Genomic DNA, 20,660 nt, shown 5'->3' with positions numbered 1-20,660 from the left:
TGGATGATTAATGTGTTGGGAGGGTCGTTTTCGCGAAACAATTGAGAACTGGCTTCCTGTGGTACAGCGGAATGCCTCCACTTCATCTGGCGCCCACATGAATGTAAATACATGAAGATCGATGTATAAGGAAAAGCACGAGCAGTCGCATGGAATCAAATCATGTGCAGTTTTAGGAATTGAATATGTACGCATTGTATATTCGCAATTATTAGAAGGCAAACTCTGCTACATTGTACCTCATTAGGCATTCATGTTATATGCAAACTCGCTCCCAGTGTACATCATTTACCCTTGGGGACTTGTTTGTACAAGCGTAGATAATTATCAAAGCATTTCAATGAATTTCATTGGCAAATGTAATGCAAAACGCTGGATCCACAGCCACCTTTAGCAGTTGAGTTGTGGTAATTACACGAGATTATGCAATTCCCTGACCATGCTGAAAGATTTTTGTTTAAATAAAGTTACGTATGCCCTTGATTCGTTAGACAGCATCTTGAAAACATCTCAAATTCTTCTGAGGCAGCGGGATGCTAAGCAACACAATCTGCTGTTATGCAACACAAATAAGCGGTTAACCATTCCTGATTTAATGTATGCATTTACATTATAATGGCTATCTTGTATTTGCTGCATGCAGCGCTTTACATCCACGGTTATAGGGGGTATACCATTCATTCATATCGGGCTATATTATGACTATCATTATAACTATAACATAATTGTCCCTATGTTCATACTAACGTTGGGTGGTGCGCTTCTCCACTGGTCTCAGACCAGTGTTGACATTTCTACATTCTTGTGTCGGACGATTCTCTCGCGGACAATCGCATAATTTACCCGACGCGCGTCATCCACTCTCAATTTGGAAAGGACTTTGGTCATACTTTTTCAGGCACTGCACTCCTTGCATGGAAGCTCATGATTTGAGGACTTATTTGGCCACCCTTGATTTGGCCTGTCCACGGGTTGAAATGAGGGCAGAGGCTGAAGTTTTTGCCAATGCATGAAAGGGTGATTTATTCAAGTGTTTTGAAGAGATGGATTCGCACGGCCACACACATGCCATTACCTCCACAAACACAACTGCACGAGCAGTGTCCCACATGTGAACACCTGTTCACACAAACACGCGACCGGACGTGCACTCGTACACACGTGAGAATACATGGACTCTCCCCAAACATATAACAGCGTGGAGATGACCTTCAGAACGGATACTGCGTACATAACCAGATTCGCTCACATAACCACACGCAAATACGCATGTTGTTTTTGATAAAAACCCACGTTTATGAAATTTACACATTCCGGACTTAGTTGTATATATATAAATAAATGCTAAATATAATGTATTATTCCTAGAAATTTGATTTAATATCGTTGGAAAAAATACAAATACTCATTTTGTAAAAAAGTGCCATGGCATTTTTGCCTGATTTTACCCAAGAAAATATATTTTTTTATTAGTTTTATCACAAATATATGATAGTTGAAAAAATAAGCCATTTGGAGCATAAAATCATTACTTGGCAAATGATGAAACTGGTTTTGGTGGGGGGAAGGAATGATATCCATGACCATCTGGCAATAATTGATAAAACTGTTTTGGTTTTTCAAATGATAAAGATAAGGTTTCAAAAGTGTTTTATAACTAAAACATAAATAACATTTATTCTATTGTTTAGGGGTGGCTGCAGAAAAGAATAAAAGTACGTTTTTGTTGGACAAAAATATAGTACATCTATATAGAACCTAATAGAAAAAAAAATACAAATTAAGATTGTGAGCATTGTTAAAGCATTTTCTTAATAAAAACCAGCTATGGGATATACATCAGGTTTGAGGGAAAACTTTGAGATACAGACTTATAACATCACCACCACACTAGTTGTCTGAATTAGAAGCAGTTTATTACCTTTCAGGCAATCAAACCAATAAATGCACCAAAAGAGTAGAATCACACTTCAATATATCTCATGTGTCATTAACTGTGAACTTTACACGTGAAGAACAGGAAAACTATTTACATGTTCAAAACTCTTACAGATTGTTTTAGTCGACATTCTGCCCTCCCTGAAAGAGAAAACACCCCCTTTCTAAACCAGAGCGAGTGATTGTGGTTACGAGTGTGGCAGACAGCGTTAATACACCAAGCACAACGAACTCTTCTCTCCAGACAGGTCTCGGGCACACCAAGCGAATTCTTTAAATATATTTACGTAAAAATGTTACACAAGCTTAAATGCAAGTAGTTATCATCTTACAACAGATATTAATGTGCAATACAAAAGCCAATAGTTTATAAAACGTGAACTACCTCCTTACCTATCTTTGTTTTGCAAATCACTTTATGAAATAAAAAAGTGGCATAAGGGGAAGAAAAAAAACCTCGTCAGTCTACTGGTAAAATGTTTAAGAACGATCAGCCCATTTACAAGAAAAAATTACACGACACTTTTGATTTTGTTTCCAGCCCCACATTTGTCGCACTTAGTCATACAAGCCCGTTAGTGAGTTTCTTACTTTTTCTACAACTTTAAATAAGCACTAACCAGTCTCGAGTCACCCCAGTCTCCATCATTCCGATAAAGTGCACTTGCAATACAGAGCCTGTGTGCGGAGACTGCACCTCCATACCAACCCCGGCATGCATCCAGTACAGCAAGTGCAGCCTTCCCAAACCAAACCGTAAACTTCAGCACTCCCAACAGCATTTACCAGCGTATCTGCATGTGTATGTATATCAATAGGGAGTGGTAGTGTAGTGGTTAACGTGCTGCGCCATGAACACGACGACCCGAGTTCGATTCCCGCTCACGGCGAACACCAGTGATGATTATCTGAAGCGGCAGACTGACAGTAGGGCGTGTGTGTACAGGGAGTTGTAGCACAGTGGTTAACGCATTGCATTAGAACCCTGGTAACCCCAGTTCAATTCCCAGCCGTGGCTAATAATCAGGTTGGGGTAATATCTTGACTAGTCCTGGGCCACCCCATCGGTCGAGAGCCTCAAATGAGTACCTGATGCATGCCACTAGAGAGACAGGGTGGCCTGGGCATGGTGCTGGCCACCCCAACCACCTCGTGTGCAGTGCTGGCGCCTTCATAGGCGCTCGCTAACAGCACTGTTGAGGCTATACGGGGATCTATGTATGCATGTTAACAAATTCATTGATATTCTGACACTTTATTTTACCGTAAAGAGCAGTGACTATGAATCCTAACTTTTCCAACCTGGTTATTTAATCAAAAACATTCTGTTAGGTCCACGGTGAGATGCCGATGTATCAACAAATGCTTATTATGAAACATGAAAGTAGCAGAAATGCATTTAAAGGCTTGAACAACAAGCTCCTACCTAATAATGATGAAAAGAAAAAGTAAAAATATTGACTTGTGATGATACAATTTCCTTTACTCCTGCATACTGTTATCTAAAAACCACGCTTCACGATCAAGACTTTTAACTTTTAGTTCACCCTTCATACTGGTAGAGAAACGCCATCTACCAGATCTACTTAATCATATAACCAACATTCTCAATTCCCATCTTCATACAATACAATTCTCCAAATAATCTTAATCCACACAGTTTTTTCCCATTTGTAAACCAAGTGCTGTCCCACATTCAATTGTCCAACTGCTCGTGGTTTTAAATTAATCTCCGCCATCTCCGCTGCGCCTTCGTTCAGACATTGGACTCGACGTAGGATCTCTTTGGTTTCGCCGGCAGCATTGGGGGCGCTGCCCTGGATGGGTCGCCGCCGTCTTGCGCCGCATTCCGGCACGGTCCCTCTGGCACTCCCAGCGTGGGTCGCTGCAGCCTGGGGTCCTGGGTGCCGTTGAGCACGATGGCCGTGCCTCCGGGCGGGCTGTTCGGCACGCCGCAGTTGTACGTGGTGGCCACCCGGCAAGGCCGAGAAAGCTGCCCAATTCCCTGGAGCATGGAGGCCCCCTCCGCATGGGCGACGGTCGAAGGTGCCGACGAGAGGGTGCCAGTGCCCCGGCCTTGATGCGTCCGTGCCGTCTTGTCCTTAATTCCCATGAAGGGCGTCGTGCGTGGCTTCCTGCCCAATGACTCCTGAGGCCAGGCGTGGAACTCGCTGGACCGATCTGCTCGTGCGTGGCGGTCGTGCGCCAGGTTGCTCAGACAACCGAGCGCGTGAGGCCTGTCGCCATCACTGGAACTTGCTGTAGAGGTCAGGCTGCTGCTGGATGCGGATGTCTTCAGGTGCGGGCCTGGGGAGGGCAGCGGCGACAAACCAACCCGCTGAGTGTGGCTCACTTCAGCAGGCACTGTAGATGTCTCCGTTGGGCCAGTGGTAGTGGACGATGGCATGGAGCTCTGCAAACAAAGCAGTCTTAAGCCAATGATAATAACAGTACATCTGGCATGCAACAAAAAATTTTTTCTTGTTATTTCAATTATTAACTCTATAATCATCGTTTGTCTCGGTTGTAAAAGTCCACTTTGTAACAAACCTGAGGCTGTGGTCCGTCGAGCTGGCGAGCAATTCTCTCCAGACTCGTGGCCGCACTGTTCCCGCCGCTTCCTGGCCACTCGGAGCCATTAGTCACCAATGACAGGGGTGATGGGGTTAGCACGGCCCTGGGACCTACGCCTACCACTCCGCTGTGCACAGGCGTCCCGCATACCTGCCTGGTCTTAACAATCTGTGCCCTTGCCGTCTGCAGGGGAAGCCCTTGTTCCACAGTGATGGGTTCAGGGAAGCTGTCCTGATGCGGCAACTGACAGGGACTGCTCAGGCAGGCATCTCCACAAAGCTCGGGTCTCTCTGGCCTCTCCACCATGACCGTCTTTTTGACACTGCCGCCACGTGTTTTTGGTGGCAGTGGTGGTGGACAGATGCCTTCCGGCGCCGGTTTTAGAGAGTGCGGGTCCCTCTGTGTGTTTGCGGGAGACGACAATGAAGATGACGTGGAGGAGGAGGACGAGGAGGTGACAGAAGAGAGTGATGAGGAGGAGAGGGAAGCACTGCCACTCTTGGGCTCTTTCCTTGGCCGCCAGGCCTCATTGTGCCCTGAGATCGAGACGGATGAAGGTGAAGACTCTTCTGAGCAGTGCTTAGGTCGAGGAGACCCGGGCGCCTGGCGCAGGATGGGCGAGGAGGTTGTGCTGTCGTCATCCTCATCCTCATTGTCTCCCTCTGCATTCTCATTCTCCTCATCCATGCCTGCCAATGTGGAAGAGAGGCATGGTGTGAGCAGGGCTTTTACCAATATTCAAAGAAAATTGAGGGATTTCTGAAGATGCAATTTTTTTATTCACCACAGGAATGTTTTGCAAATGTGGAAATCTTGTGCATCTCGAGCATTCAACAATAGTTACGGTTAAACCTTTGCAATCTAACTTATTCCCATAAATATCTTAATACTCAGTCCCAGAATAGCCACCGTCATTCGAGAAATCCTTCATTTTTGCAACAGCAGCATAAATTATGAAAGCATGCAAGGGCCCATTAATTACTGACTAAATTTAATGTTGGCTTTATCCTTCTATACAATTTGCAGTGTTTGTACCACGGTGCAGGGCCATGAGACACGAGAGAACCGTGACGTTTTGTTCAATTAGTGGTGTGAGGGATGTGCACTTCATCAAATGCTATCTTCATCATGCAGCGCATGAGCGTGGGAGAGTACTCACTGTGTAATAGAAGCACCCCATCATTAAAAGCAATTATTCCTCAAATCCCCTCCTCGGGCAGTTAAACAAAAGCACGAACCAGCGACACATAACAAATAGTGCAAGGGCAAAGCCTCTATGCCAGCAATCACAACAAGAAGCAACAATAAGCAAGTATGATGAGTTCCTGACAAGACACCCATCGCTGTGTTAATAGAGCGCCACTCACCCAGGGAAGGATCGTCATCCTCTTCTGGGTCGGACTCCATCTCTGGCTGACGTGACTGCGGCCCCACGTTGTCAGCGGCATTTCCAGATGGCCCAGCCTGAGCCGCCGCTGGGCCCGAGGCCCTGCGGAGCGCAAGCCCTGCCCCCTCGGTGATCCCAGCTCTGGTTCTGGGTTGGGAACCGGAGCTGTCCAACCAGGCCGCCAACTCAGCACCACCCACCAAACCCGTGGCCTCGCTGGACCCTTTACCAACCCCGCTCGGCCCTGTCTGGCTCACGGGCCAGTGCGGTACAGGCCTGGTCACGCCGCCCCGCTGTAGCCGCTCTGCGTTGGCGCTTGCTGATGTTTCGCTCTCACTCCTGCCAAGTCGGTGCTTGCCCGGTCGGTCCACGTTGCCACCTGTCCTGCTCGCGGAGGCGCTCGACAGCCGGTCTGCTTCGAGCGCGCCCTGTGCCGACCCACCCGGCCTCTCGATGCTCGCCAGCCAGCCCGACAGCCCGGGGCTGCCGCCGCCGATGCTCGCAGCCCGGAGCGGTGCGGCCCTGCGCAGCTGATGCTGGCTCTGGCTGAGCGTCCTGCACTCTTCTTCCACGCGCATCAACAGCCGCTGGATCTCCCTGTTCCCTGGGCACAGCCGCACGGCCTCGCGCAGGTCCAACAGGGCTTCCGAAAATTGCCTGTAGGCGTAGGTGAAAGGTGGACATGGAGATATGAAGCGAGATTAAAAAACAACGGGGGCAATCAATATAGCAGCAGGGGAAGATTCATCGTACTTACCTTAGACATTAGAATTATGTTACTTATACAACAAAATATGAGATACAGGGGAAAAATATCACGTAAAATAAATAATTATGCGTATTTACGTAAAGGGGTCTGACAACAAAGTCTTGAGAATGACACACGATAAAAAGTCACGAGCTAATATATTACTTGAAAATGTCCACCTTGAAATAACAATCACGAGAGAGCATGAGTGTTAATGTTCGTATTTACTACAACAGAGTAATTCAGTAATAATCAGCCTGGAATGAAAGCTAATGAGATGGGGAAAAAATATCTGCATAATCGTGATAACTTATGAATCTAAGCAATTGGTAATGTAATATTGTAACAGATCCATATGACATAATTAACCTCACCTTGTCACAACCGAGCAAAATCCACACTTTTAAACACAATGTGTTGCAAATGTAGTTGGTAATTACTGTATTACAGTGGTTATGAGATGAACGCCATTAGTTGCTGTCATCGCTAACTGCACTGTGCTCATAAATTGATGACAACTGGAGGCTAGCAGGCTACATTTTTATCCACCGGTGTTTAACGTTTGTCAGTTATTTTTGGATTCCCAAATCAAACATTGTATCTGGTAAGGAAATATAATGTAATCCCAGAGATCTGAAAAGCAGACTGAACATGGTGGCCAGGGAGCAGTCTTCCATTTGGTTGCTAATGGTCACATGACCACATATCTCACATTCCTGCTTTGACCCCTTTATTTTTGGTGGTGGCTGGATTAGCATTGCTACAAGCTTCTCTTCATCAGTAGCTTTGTGGGGTGTTTGTACACCGCTAGGGGTCTAACAATGCATCGATTAATTTTCAAGATAAATTATTGATGCCTTGAATTATTCATGTAATTAGGTATTTTTATATTGTATATTGCATGTAAATGGTTAATATGATCTGGCAGCGACGTGAGGCCACTACATTCACCATGATGTCAAACAGAGAAGAAATCCTTCACGCGAATGGAAACCATGGATCATAAAAATGTATCTAATTGCTGGGTCCAAGGAGCAGTGTTAATAATGACAGCCCTATAAACCACATTCTAATATGGTGTGGCCAACAGCACAACTTCTCTTCACTGCTACATAGCAGAGAAACCCACTTGCAGATAACCCACACTCTCCAGATTATAAGACACACTGCAAAGTGAGACACACCCAAAACCTGTGCCCCGTGTCAATAAGGTATACAAATCTGTCGCATATATGCACCCCTATCAGCAAATAATATGCAGCGCTAATGTGTGCTTCAAATACAGGAGGGAAATGTGCATCTTATAACCCAGAGAGCACAGCAGGCGGCAGTTGATGTTGTGAGACAGTCCATGGGCGAGAGCAGAAATTGGTACCACATCTAAGGTGGCAAAACGAAGTGGTAACGATGTGTTTTTACGGCTAATAAGAGTGAATTATTTGTTCTCACATAATCCACTGTTATTGGCCACAAAGAAGCTGGAACCACTACAGCGATGCCATCTCAGGTGATACCAACAAGTAAAATACATCTGGTCTAAACTCACGGACTAAGAGCTGAAGGACACTGCTAAACGCCACCACGAGGCCTCACCTGCTGCTGCGCTTGGCCCGAGCGCGAGCGTAGAACGCCTCGAACGAGTCCGGCTTCAACTCCAGGGCCTTGGTGGCAAATTCCTCAGCGATTCCAAAATCCTACCAAAAAATTATTTCGAGATGTGAAATCAAGATAAAAGAACCCTCAAGCAGACACTGCAATCATAATCACCCGGCAACACCTGCTCATGGATATCGTTAAAATGAAATAAACGATCGCTGTACTTAATTGGATTTGTTTCACACAGGGCCACGCACCAGACAGTAGTGTTGTAACAATGTGTTACTTCACATCGTATTCTTAAGCTCACGAGATACATGCATCACGTCACGAGTGTAAGAATCACTGTTTTTCATATTTGTATGTTTTATGTCAGGGGTTCATGCCATCCATGAGGGCCACGAGATGAGCAAAAGAGGTAACTTGTTATACCTCTAAAGTTTACATATTTGGGTAATTAAACTTCTGGAACAGCATCCCTCCTGATAATGTTCAAACCCTACAACAGCATAAAAAACTGCTTGAGACGTAAGAACTCTCCTCACCCAGCTATGTTCTTGGAATCATTCAGATATTGCTTGCTAAAGCCAACGTCAGTGTGCACAATGGGGAAAACTTCACACTTAAAAACCGACATCTCCTGTGCTGCAGCATATAACAAATGCACATTTAGAACCGGAGACCTGTGTCGGAGAATTCATACAGTGTGAACCAACTTTAAAGATCACGACAAAGCCCCCTTCATTCTACCTACAATCAAGAGTTTCAAGCTAATCGGCAAGCAAACATTTCATCTTCGCCGACTCCCTACTTTACGTTACATTTGGCTTTGATCGTTCTCAAACGCGCATCTTGGTATTCTATACAATGCTCGATTTCGACATGTCGGTATTCGTTGGTGCACGTTTTGTTACACAGCCCACGTGATCACCCATGATCACGCCATCTCGCAATGGCACTCACGTTCATCTTGCGCCGGCAGCGCGAGAGGTTCAGGTAGACCGTCACTTTGAGGTCGGTAAAGTTCTGCTGGTCCTCACTGAGAGCCTCCCGTGGCAGCTTCTTCAGGGCGTACTGGTAGCGCTGGGCAGCCTCCTTCATTCGTCCTTTCTGTTGCGTAAACGACGCACGGGACGAAAATACGGATCGTTCAGAGCTGCCAGCCCACATCCTGCTCGTCAGCACATGCTGCTCGCCATAAAATGTACCATGGGATCATTTAAAAAAAATAATCCTCCCCTCCGAAAAAAAAAATTCTGGCTAGAAAAACTGAAATTGGCATAAAAATATTGCGCCGGTGTATTTTCACACGTGACACGTCCTCACCACCCACAGTGTTCTCCTCCACACATTAATCACCTGCCAATCTGTCTCGACAGAGGGGCCACGAACACCACAACACACGGTGCCAAATGTAATTAAAAGAAAAACAGTAAAAAAAACCTAAAGGAAAACTGTGCACACACTGTGTGTTTATCCTCTTAAAGGCTAACACCCAGTGACCTAGTCTGACAAAACAAAACTGGATTTGTGTCAGTTTTTTTTGTGCAGATGTTTATTAGTTAAATGTTTTGTCCCTCACACATAACAGCTATCTGCTTGTCTACAAAAATGTCCTTGAAAAAGAAAAACAATGCGATTGTGTTTGATCTTTAAAACTAGTCTTTTGCCCGTCCCAGCGAAAATCAGACCGCGACGTGATATTCATTACATCTGTTCGTGTGCAATTTGTAAGGGCGCGGTGACACAGACCTATTTAATTTTAAGGTTATAATCCCTTGTTCATCATGACGTCCTTTTTACTTTGATGTCTCAATAGCGTTACGGAGATGGCGTGACGTGAGGGTTCTGCTTTTGGAGTGAGGGTTGTAAGTTGACGCCGACGAGGGGGGAGGAGGCGCCTCGGCCAGCCGCTAATTATTATGAATGGGGGGGTGTCCATTTGGAGGACGTCACCTTTTAATGATTATTAATGAGGGGGAGGGTGCTTCACGTGGAGTGATGTCACCTGCTCATGATTATTAATGAGGGGTGGGGGGGTGTGTCCATTTGGAGGACGTCACCCACTCAAGAATATTAATGAGGGGGGCTGGTTGATGTGGAGTGACGTCACGAGCGTTAAGGACAGACATTCCTGGGTGATTATGGTAGGTATAACTACATGGTCCTGAAATCGTCGCAAGTCCTAATTGACCGCACATCTCTCCTCCATTGACCCTGTGATATCATGAGTGGTTCTAATGTTGGCCCAGGTGAAGGCCCGCTGCCTCCCTTAGGAAAGCGAGCCAAGTGACCTATTACAAGTGAGCTACACGGCCCGATAGGAGCTAGCTTTGCCTCAGTGAGGCTGCCATTGGAATCTGGGTCAAGCCCACTTTCCCGGTTTCGCAAACAGGGCCTTATAGGTGCTCAAGAGACATGGTGCGTGCCCCGTTCGCTAGAGACCACCACGGGCTAAGAGCCTGAAAGGGGGGAAAGCAGAGCATCCCCCGGTGGCCCTCACCTTGTACAGAGAGTTTCCTTCCTCGATGAGCTTGTTGAGCAGCACGATGAGAACGTCCGCTTTGGATGTGGCCATAGCCCAAGCGGCTGGCCCTGCCAAGCAATCGGATTGATCCCAAGGCGACACCAACCAATGAAACGTAAATAAACAAAAGCAAACAAATAATAAAAATAGGTATGGCAATGTAGTTTTTGCAATGAAAAAAAAAATGCATGCACATACATACATACAAAAAAGGTTTTTAACAAAAGTTATATGATTTAAATCAAACGGAACTATCAGAAATAAAGGAAAAGAAAGAAAAAAAGTAAAAAAAAAATGAAAGAGGAACGCAGGAGGGGTGCATCATGGCGAGGAGGAGATCACCTGGCTGACAAAGCTACCTGATTGCTCATCAGGAGAGGTTTTGTAGCCTGATGCACACAACAACAACGAGGACAGATGAATAGGAAGGAAAAAGAAAAGAATCAAGATAAACAGTTAGAAACAGTGTGGGTTAAATGTATATAGATTCTGCAGCAATGGTAACTCATCCAGTTAGATTTGCTGCTATAAAAATTAACTGAGAATTAGAGGTGTTTTTTCCATAATATTTCCACTGCTATGCATTGAGGTTTCTTTTTTGAAAATGCAGATACCCACAACACCAGCATGACTCAATAAAATCAAAACTCTCCCTCGCAAATCAAATGATCCTTGGTTCTTGAGGTGTTTATTTGCATATTTCCATCACTGCAGTCGTGAGGCATGTGTGGGGTTGAAGTTAGTTGCGTTACAAATATTGTCAGTCACCCAGTACCTGCTTTATGGCTGCCAGTAAATACTTACTGCCATGCCATTCCAATGCTCTCGTGGCATCAAAATTAGAGTTGAGAAAATGTAAAAAAAATGTAAATAAAAATAAACAAGTCTTTTATTCCAGGAGGAAAGACTCACTCAAGTCTCAATACTATTTTTTCTATTCAAGGTAAGTATTGGAATGTTGCGCCACATCCATTTTTGTAAGGGGTGAGCCTGGAGAAAACGCACGAGTAGGAGCAAAATAACACTGGAAAATCATGATAAAAAGAGGTCATAAACCTATCTGTTGCACTGCCACATCCTGGTCACCCTCCTACAGTTCAGCGCCTCGTGAATATGATAATATCGGTTGTGCTCCACCTTTCCCACCTCAAGAGTAATGGACTATGGCCGTGCACCCATGACGTTTGTTAAATGTGGGAGTGTGGAATGTACGTACCTAGGCGAGCCCCCTTCCTGAGTAGAGCCACCACCACAGAGGAGTTGCGGCAGCCGATGGCGCGATCCAGCGGGCTCATGCCACTGTTGTCCGTGTGGTCGATTGATGCCCCATGCTCAATGAGGCAGTCGATCTACGCCACGAGGGGACAGATCGTTCACAATTAATAACACTTCCGGTCAGAGACATGCTTTCTTGATGATTTGTACACGCGATATCTTGTTGGTGGTTTTATTTACGTCACGATGTCATCTTATTTGTGGGTGTGGAAATGCATCACTGCAGCCACCGATACCCCACACCGCCGGGCAACAAACGTGTTTTGGGGTTGATGTAAATTTGGCTAGTCTTAAAAACACAGAAGCTTTACACAAAACTCAGAAAAAAATCTCTAACATTACAAACAATTCCTCATATCCTAGGTACCTCCTAGATGACATTTATATACTCCCAATGTTACAAGTGGTTAAATATTAAAGGCATCAGCAATTAAAAACATGAAGAAACAATCAATTCCATACTTTTTCAGTACAGCACTGATAATTAAATATTATTTTAAGCATTCGAGTGAAATTCCCCACAGCAATTCATGTTAAAGTGAAAAAAACATTATTTATCCACAGTGTGTCAAATAAGTATCCGGCGGTAGTGTTTTTTTCCATGAGGGTGTTGATTGGGATGTCTGGGCAGCTCCATATTGAGTGTTTTTCCTCAACCACAGCGTGCGCCATTCCGCAGCAATCGTTCCTCACGGCACTAAGGAGTTGATCGGGATGATCAGCATTTGCTATGCGAGTCACCGCATTCCAAGGCCGGCGGAGAAAACGAACCACGTTCTCGTCGCCGTAGAAGGCGGCCAGATCTAGGGGTGTGCGACCGCTCTTGTCCGCATGCTCGATGGCAGCGCCGTTCTCCAGCAGGAATCGCACGACGGGAAGCCGCCCCTTGAGGCACGCCCAGCTCAGAGCCGACAGGCCCTCGCGGTCCACGGCTGCCACCGAGGCCCCTGGAGGGACATGCCATGCACGGTGGTTAGCCGGTCGCAACATAGAAGGCACCGGGCATTCACGCTGTCAGCTGGAGTATCACGGGGGAGACTAAACCGATGGACATCATGGGAGCTCGATGCAAACTAGATAAAATATATCTAGCTTGACACTACTTTTTGTGTAATCCAAAATAAAATAAAACATTGGGTGGTAAAATCATCACCTTTAATTTGCATACCGTTGGGAAAGCTGCACGAGCATATTTGGAATGTGTGCGGATAACACGTACAAACTGTGCACGTTTAAATATAGTGTCGGAGTGGCGGGGGAAGTTAGTGGTGTGGGGGATGATGTGAGATGTCATTAAGCTACCACCCATGCCTCGTGTGGGGCCATGGCAGAGGAGCAGGTATGGCATGCAGGTACTGTTAGTGGTGTACTACGATGGAAATTATTCACGTACACAGGGTCCCCTTACAGCAGGTGTCATAGAGACAGGGTGAGAGGAATAGAATACAGAGGTAACGAAGGAGGAGGAAAGGAGGAGGGTTATTGACAGACTGACAGACAGATAAAAATATACGGAGAGAAATAAGAGGGCAGGCAGGAATGCAGGCAGGCAAAAAGATGAACACAGAAAATTGAGTCAAACAGACCAAAAAAAGACAGACTGGTAATAAAAGACAGAAAAAAAGTATAGACGTGTAAAAATAGAGACAACCAATGAAGCACACAGACAATGGGACAGACAGAAACGCAGGAAGAACACGTTGTGCGCATTCTATGGTCATTTCGGTGAAGTCATGTAGATAGAAAAAATAACAATAAAATAATAAAAAATAAAGCGAATAAAAAATATCACGACGTTTCGATCGCAACACAAGCGGTCGTCATCAGGAACAGGGAGGTTAGCCTCTGAGGGTAAGCTGTTAAGAAATGTTTAGAGATAGGCGGGGCAGCTAATATTAATGTAGGAGGTCTCCGACACCGGCAGTAGGTCTACACCAATCAAAGCATTGCACCTCACTTTATTTTTATTATTTGATTGTTATTTTTTCTATCTACGTGACATTACCGAAAGAACACTAGAATACATTTTGCACAGTTTAACATACAGATCTCACAATCACAAAATCCCCGAGATCCACAACTGTATTCATGCAGCCTTGGAAGTGAACTCTGCGCATCAGATATTGCTTCAGTAACAAGCCAAGCTGCCTGTTCATCCGTAAAAGTTGCCGCTTGTCTTGGTCGGAGGATCCGCGCTCACCCTGGGAGTGCAGGAACGCGGCGGTCTGCAGGTGGCCCTCAGAAGAGGACACCATGAGCGGCGTGCGGCCCTGCCTGTCCGTCACGTTCACGTCCACGCCGTGGCTCAGCAACAGCTCCACCACCTGCGGCCATGGGAAGCTCTCGCTTAAATACTCGGCACCGACTCAGCAGATTGATCGTTCACACCCGACACTTGTCGTGTTGTCAGGTGTTAGACGTTCAGTGGTGGTCTACCCATGCAAGATCACAATACCTGGTAGAATTGGTAGAATGAAATAATCTTTGCGAATGAATTGTGACGACTAAACGATGTTGCTGATGGAATATTATACAAGGACAATGTCTTTTGATGGATTGTTATGAATGGTTAACCAGTATCGTACATTGGTAAGGTTTCACATTATTCTCAAACTCTGCAGAAGCTGGTAATTATAAAGCCTACTAAATAACAGTTTAATGCACAGTGCCAATGACAATTGTTTTTTTACATTATGCACATACAGGCATGGGTATAGCAAGTCGAATTACAGTATTTTATAAATATCAAATCACGACAAATCATAGCCTACCAAAGCAGAAGACTGCAAGATGTTAATGATTGAATATCCACCCACGGAATATTATCAAAACAGGAAACGATAAGCAAATAACGTGAAAGACCTTGTGATATAATTTACAGAGCAGCATTAAATGCTGCCGGTATGAGCCAAATTTGGTTAAATAGAAAAACTACCGGTAATTACTCAATCGTAACTTCACTCATTAAGCACCACCCCCTTCATTCGCTGCCTTCTGGCTAAAGAAACCACTGTGCTGAGCTAAACGGGATACCCGACCCCTTGGCGTGGCTACTGTAGGGCAAACTTACGTCTGCCAAAAAAATTGCTTAAGTACATATTAGGTGAGTAATGAGTCACCCGCTAGGGATTCCATGAATAGTAACAATTATACTCAAAAAGCAATTCTATTTGACTCGTTTGTATATTCTCTTCTTTTTTCGCATCTTGTTGGTACACTTTGCTCCATTACACTAAGTCATAAATAATATACTTGCACGCACAATTAGATATGCATCACAAGTGTAAGAATCGATGAGAAAAATCAATGCATCTTTACGTGCCGCGTGCATATTATGCGTCTATGACCAATTAACCCAGAGTGCATCTGATCTTGTCAGATCTCAGAAGCTCAGCAAATTTTGAGCCTGGATATTGCTTGGATGGGCGACCAAAAAGGTTGTGGGCAGCCCTCTGCTGCTCGCTCAGTGCAGTAAAATCCCATGTGGTATTGCCCTTTCTACGCTCCCTACCATCACCAAACCACACCGACCAATATGAATCCTCAAAAGCCGCATGGGCGTGGAGAGGTCCTCATCCAACAACAGATTGACAAAACGACGTTTTCTGTTCACATCATCCATTGACCACGGCATCACGCACCGGCTGTGGCTTTGGAAGATGAGCGTGGCTCCTACCTGCCAGTGTCCCTTGCGGACGGCACCAAACACAGGGACGACACCCTGCCTGCTGGCTTGAGACGCATTCGCTCCCCACTCCAGCAGCAGCCGGCAGATATCGAGTCGGCCCTGGGTCGCCGCCGCCGTCAGAGCTGTGAGAAGTCGCATTGATCTTAGAGTAGAGGACTTGCAACAACCAAATCGTCAGCTCAGCATTGTTTTTATTACGAAATTATATCCAAAATATCAGTGATAAGGGTTATCACGAACCCACCACCAGGCAGCGTAGTGAAGTATGTAAAACCGACCCCGTGTGGCTGACAAGGCATGTAAATAAAAAAGGTGAGTTTCACATGCTGACAATGTTGGCTTGATATTTCAGACAGTACTTTAACAACACATTAGTAACCAAAGAAGGCTGATGCATTTCACCCTTTTAAGTGCTTATCAGATAGTCATGCCCAAATATGGACTGTCATGGGATGGAACTCCCAGAGAGGTATCAAGGCAAGGAAACACAAAATGTACTTCAGGCCCAAGGAAGTTATGGCAACAGACAGAATTGTAGTGACGCAATTATGTACTTAGTTATTTTAATGTGTTTGCGCAGATTATTTTAGCAACTTTTTTTTACTAAACTGTGTAATCCACTTTAGAGAGACATTATTTATACGCCAGATATGCTGTGCCATTAAATCACAACAAACGAGGATTTATATTGCCTCGTTTCCAAATAAATCACCCTGCAGGCAGTTTCATTACAATTTGACTACGTAAGTGTCACCCGCAGGTTATTGGTTTACACCAATAGCAATATCTCTGGCTCTGCGTGACCTTACACCATTCCCGGCAAATTAAACTCCTTTTGCAGCCCACGCAGGCTCCGACAGATTTTGACAATAAGGCTCTCAGGCATCCGGCCTCGCGGTGTCCAGAGGTCACAGCCGAGACACGCTGGAGACGCAACGTGAATACGAATGGGCGGCGCTGCTCCCAAAAGGCGGGGAATCGCAGCCGCTGGCCGCATTTGCCCAAAATCGGGTCCTGAACAAGAGCGGAGGTGTCCGCGTCAAATCAAAAACACGAGGCCAACAAAGAAAGCGACCACACCAAAACCAACACGTCGCCTCTTAGAAAAACAGCGCAAAGTAAAACATGACATGTTTATATTCCAATAACCCCTACTGAGCTGCCTGTCGGGTTATCAGGGAGGGAGCACGAGGTAGTTTACATTGCAAGCCTTGCAGTGCTGAAATGTCAGCTGAGTTTTTCCAGCGAGGAAAGAGTGGCGGCTATCTCGGAGAGATAATTGCTAGCAGGCTCATGCCGGTTTCCTGTCTGCAAGGCGGCTCCTGGTACAGCCTGCCCCAAGTCGGCACACTCCTTATTTCCATTATTGAACGGGGTCTCAGTACCAAACGTCATTTTTCACTTCATGGAATTGCATCACTCGCATCAAAATGCGAATACTACCCTCACAACACTATTCATCAAAAGCTTAAATTTGACTCATCCGTGAGAGAAACACAGGCTGTCTGCAAAAAAACCTTGCAGTGCAGTAACTCTCGTGCTCTAAAATGAAATGCCAACACCCTGTTTTTTTTCTTACACCATGTGCTGTACAATAAATTCTTTCTAGGTCACCAACGCTATCGGTTTGCGCGATGGTGGAGTCGTCCTATATTCCTCCGTCATTCATCGCGCGCTCAATAAGGTCCATTTGCCCCACATTCTGGAAATGTCCCGATGAATTTTAATAGCCCAAGGAAAACGTGTTACGTGGTGCGAGCTAAAATAGAGGCAGGTCACTTGGATCCCTTGGTAAAGAATCTCCACACATGCAATATATTTTCTCTGCTACCCACGTTCTCCTTTGAGCCTATGGACTTCAAGCCACACATCTACAATAGCAGCCAGTGTACATACCAGGGTGAAACAATGCATCAATTCATCGATTAAAAAACTGTTATTAAGCTCACCATACAATCAAAGTCAGGTGTGTAAGAATCGATGTATTTTGATTCGTATATGTTGTATGTAATGGGTTCATGTCACACCTGCAGCTGCTGGAGGCTACACCATTCACCGATATATTGTTAAGAAAATAATTGACTCTTGAATAGAATTGGGGCAATGAAATGCGACCAATCATAATATCGGCGAGACAATTAATAATTTTACCCCAAGCACAAAAGCAAAGGGCCTCAAAAGAATGCCACCATCCCCAACAGTTGACACATGGCCCATCTGACACACGGCACATTTTCCCATTTAGAAAGCGCCTGTTCTGAGAATCTCATATTCCAGAAAAACAGACAGGGAAGACATGCGGGTGTTTTGTAGCCAGTACTCTATTCATTAATAGTGACTCAATCAGATCTGCAGTGTAAATATGATTTTGGAAATTCTCATGATCCGTAGCCTGGAACCACGATTCCATTCTTAGAAACTAATATTTTCACGATCAGCGAAACCATGACACAGTGGGGAGCTGGCTGCGCAGAACCTGCTGTGGCATTTAGCCGAGAAGGAAGGGCTTGTGAGGTCTGGCCAGCGTGCAGGAAGCATCCTGGATCCATTCATAGCAGCTGAATAGGATTCCCGTGGTAATTGTCCAGTTATATTGCCGATACACCTTCCTGAACAAAGAGCTACAACATTGTCAAGACCGCAGTCGAGGCGGTCTCTACGCAGACGTGGATGTGGCAAGCGCACGACACCCGAGGAGCCGAAGCGGTACTTTACACTTGTGGTTACGTTCAGATAGACCTCACTTAAAACCCGCATGCGTCCGTCATGCTCATTCTCTAGACTTCAGCAAATACCTCCGCATGGACAAGTGGCAGTGTTAGGTTGGGGTAATGTAAAAGGTCAGGCAAGCCTGCCTGCAAGCCAAGATTTTCACGGTCTGCTTCCTCTCAGGCGTGCGTGGGTACTGTCCTGCCTCGATCTCTCTGGCAGGGATGAGATTACAAGTGAGAAACACATCAGTTTATTTATACACCACTTCCTCACTACGGAATATTTATGTCCATGAATGGGCCTGAAGACTGGTGGTGTTTGAGGAATGTTGTCGATGTTGTTGTTGTTGTTGTTCTTGGGCGTCAAGTTACAGATGCTCGGCTAAGTTTGCTCGGCAGCAGCGAGTAAACCCATCACCAACGGGCACAGCCTCACACGACACCGCATCGCCATGGAGACGGCAACAGAGACATCCGGCAGCTTAAAATATAACTCACTCAAGGTGAGGTCACTTGTGGGGCAGTCACATTCCCACGGCCGTGGTTACTGTTTGCAGGAGTTGTGAGCCACCTCGGATGAAAAAATCAGAAGTGACTTTTGTAACGTCTGCTAAGACTTTATGGGTATCATCATGATCATCATCATCTATTGCTATCATCCGCTTTTCATTAACTCTCTGTTGGGCCAGCCGTTATTGAACAGGCAGCTCGTGAGCTTGAGAAGGAGTCTGATGGAATGCCGAGCTATACCGTGCCGATAACCCCGCGGCCGAGCACTGCTCTTGTGAGCATTCCGTCATCATCATGGTGACTATGGAATCTCCTGCGGTCAATAAGCTGAAGTTGACCTATGGTGGCTTCTTTAAGTGCCCCAAATGACATTTTCGCCTTTTTAATCTGAAGTAGTCGAGAAAGTTCAAACAAAAAACTTTATTTAGATCTTGGAGAGAACAATCACTTAAGGTGTTTGTGTAACCAGCCGCAATATCACCCCACCACGAGGAAATGGAGGCATTTGCACAGGAATCTCGTGATAATGGTGTTATCCATTGCCTGCTCATTTGACAAACAAGGACACCAGCAGACCAAGACACCTCTTCACCTATAAAGAGAGAGAACTATAATTCATCAATTGTAGTGACAAATCCTTATAAAATGTATTGATATGAACAGATTAATGAAATCAGATCTGCACCATTCACCGTGAACTCAAATGATAGCGGAATAACAAATAAGAAGAGCAATCTCGGGCCAAGTTCGGGAGACGCCTGCTCCCTGCTGTAAAGGAAATCCTTGTAATTCTGGTAGTAATCTGGCATGCGTGTGCTCGTGCCTGCGTGTGCGCTGGCTGGCTGGGACCTGCACTCAACGACAAATCCAAGATTTACTACCCTGGATCGATGGAGGCCTTTTTCACATTGGCATTTACCGGCTACTTACGCGTAACCTGTAAATAATATATACTGATTGATAATTGTAACTCGCATTTGCAGAAAAAAATACAACGTTGTGATCCAAGTCACCGTACCCAGGATGACAATAAACTAATAGAATCTGGGTAAGGTTTTAGATACGACTTGGCATCACAGTACTGCATATTGCACCATTAGAAGCAGTACCTGCTGTGGGTACGTTTCACCCTTTATCTGAGACTCTACTGGCAGGCATACAGCCCCTCTCTTTGCCGAAGACAGCACAACACTCATGTGATACCAATAAATCCTGTGCGTGAAGAAACTGACAGTTAGGGTGCTCAGCAAATGGATTACGATATGTGCGCCGACTGCCTCCTATTAACAGCCTTGTGTAACTGTGACAAACGTTCTCTTGAACTCAATTGGGACAGGTTTGGTGGAGAGCTAAAAATGCAGAGTTCTTCAAAGATTACAACCCAAGGCTGACTATTAGTGTCAGCATTTGCTAATACCCAGCAAGCGGGCAAGGGCTCCCCCCTGGGATCGCTTTGTCACGACGGCTTTGCCGTACGGCAACCAGAAACACTCCCGGGTAGAGGCAGGTTTTCAATCTCGTCGAATGTTAAATGTGTCACTTAATGGCATCTGTGAGCAAAATAAGTTTGCATACATTTGTTAAAATAATATGCATTTGTCAAACTAATGTGCTGTTATAGATTACATTTAAATAACTCTAACGCTGCTATTTTCTTGACAATGTGTAATAAAAAAATAGTAAAATTCATAGTGCTGACAGAATCA

The 20,660-nt window shown here is 45.3% G+C and overlaps 1 protein-coding gene across 4 annotated transcripts in view; it reads right to left on the bottom strand.

Moving 5' to 3' along the window:
• Positions 1-729: 729 nt before the first annotated feature.
• LOC133345971 (protein TANC1-like) overlaps positions 730-20,660 on the bottom strand; it is a 113,654-nt gene continuing 93,723 nt past the window's right edge. For 3 of the 4 annotated variants that reach the window (XM_061557138.1, XM_061557139.1, XM_061557140.1), the window contains 10 exons: positions 15,722-15,855; positions 14,246-14,369; positions 12,817-12,992; positions 11,987-12,119; positions 10,747-10,838; positions 9,207-9,353; positions 8,241-8,341; positions 5,880-6,556; positions 4,489-5,201; positions 730-4,351 (listed from right to left, as the gene is read on the bottom strand). In XM_061557138.1, coding sequence (XP_061413122.1) covers positions 3,695-4,351; positions 4,489-5,201; positions 5,880-6,556; positions 8,241-8,341; positions 9,207-9,353; positions 10,747-10,838; positions 11,987-12,119; positions 12,817-12,992; positions 14,246-14,369; positions 15,722-15,855 — 2,954 coding nt within the window. In that variant the 3' untranslated portion in view covers positions 730-3,694. The remainder of the gene's footprint in view (positions 4,352-4,488; positions 5,202-5,879; positions 6,557-8,240; positions 8,342-9,206; positions 9,354-10,746; positions 10,839-11,986; positions 12,120-12,816; positions 12,993-14,245; positions 14,370-15,721; positions 15,856-20,660) is intronic. The other variant, XM_061557141.1, reaches the window with a different exon arrangement.

This window comes from Lethenteron reissneri, chromosome 23, assembly GCF_015708825.2.
Source record: "Lethenteron reissneri isolate LAM-NWPU_2019-01 chromosome 23, ASM1570882v1, whole genome shotgun sequence".
NCBI classification, from domain to species: Eukaryota; Metazoa; Chordata; class Hyperoartia; order Petromyzontiformes; family Petromyzontidae; genus Lethenteron; species Lethenteron reissneri.
This window is presented reverse-complemented; position numbering and strand designations above follow the sequence as displayed.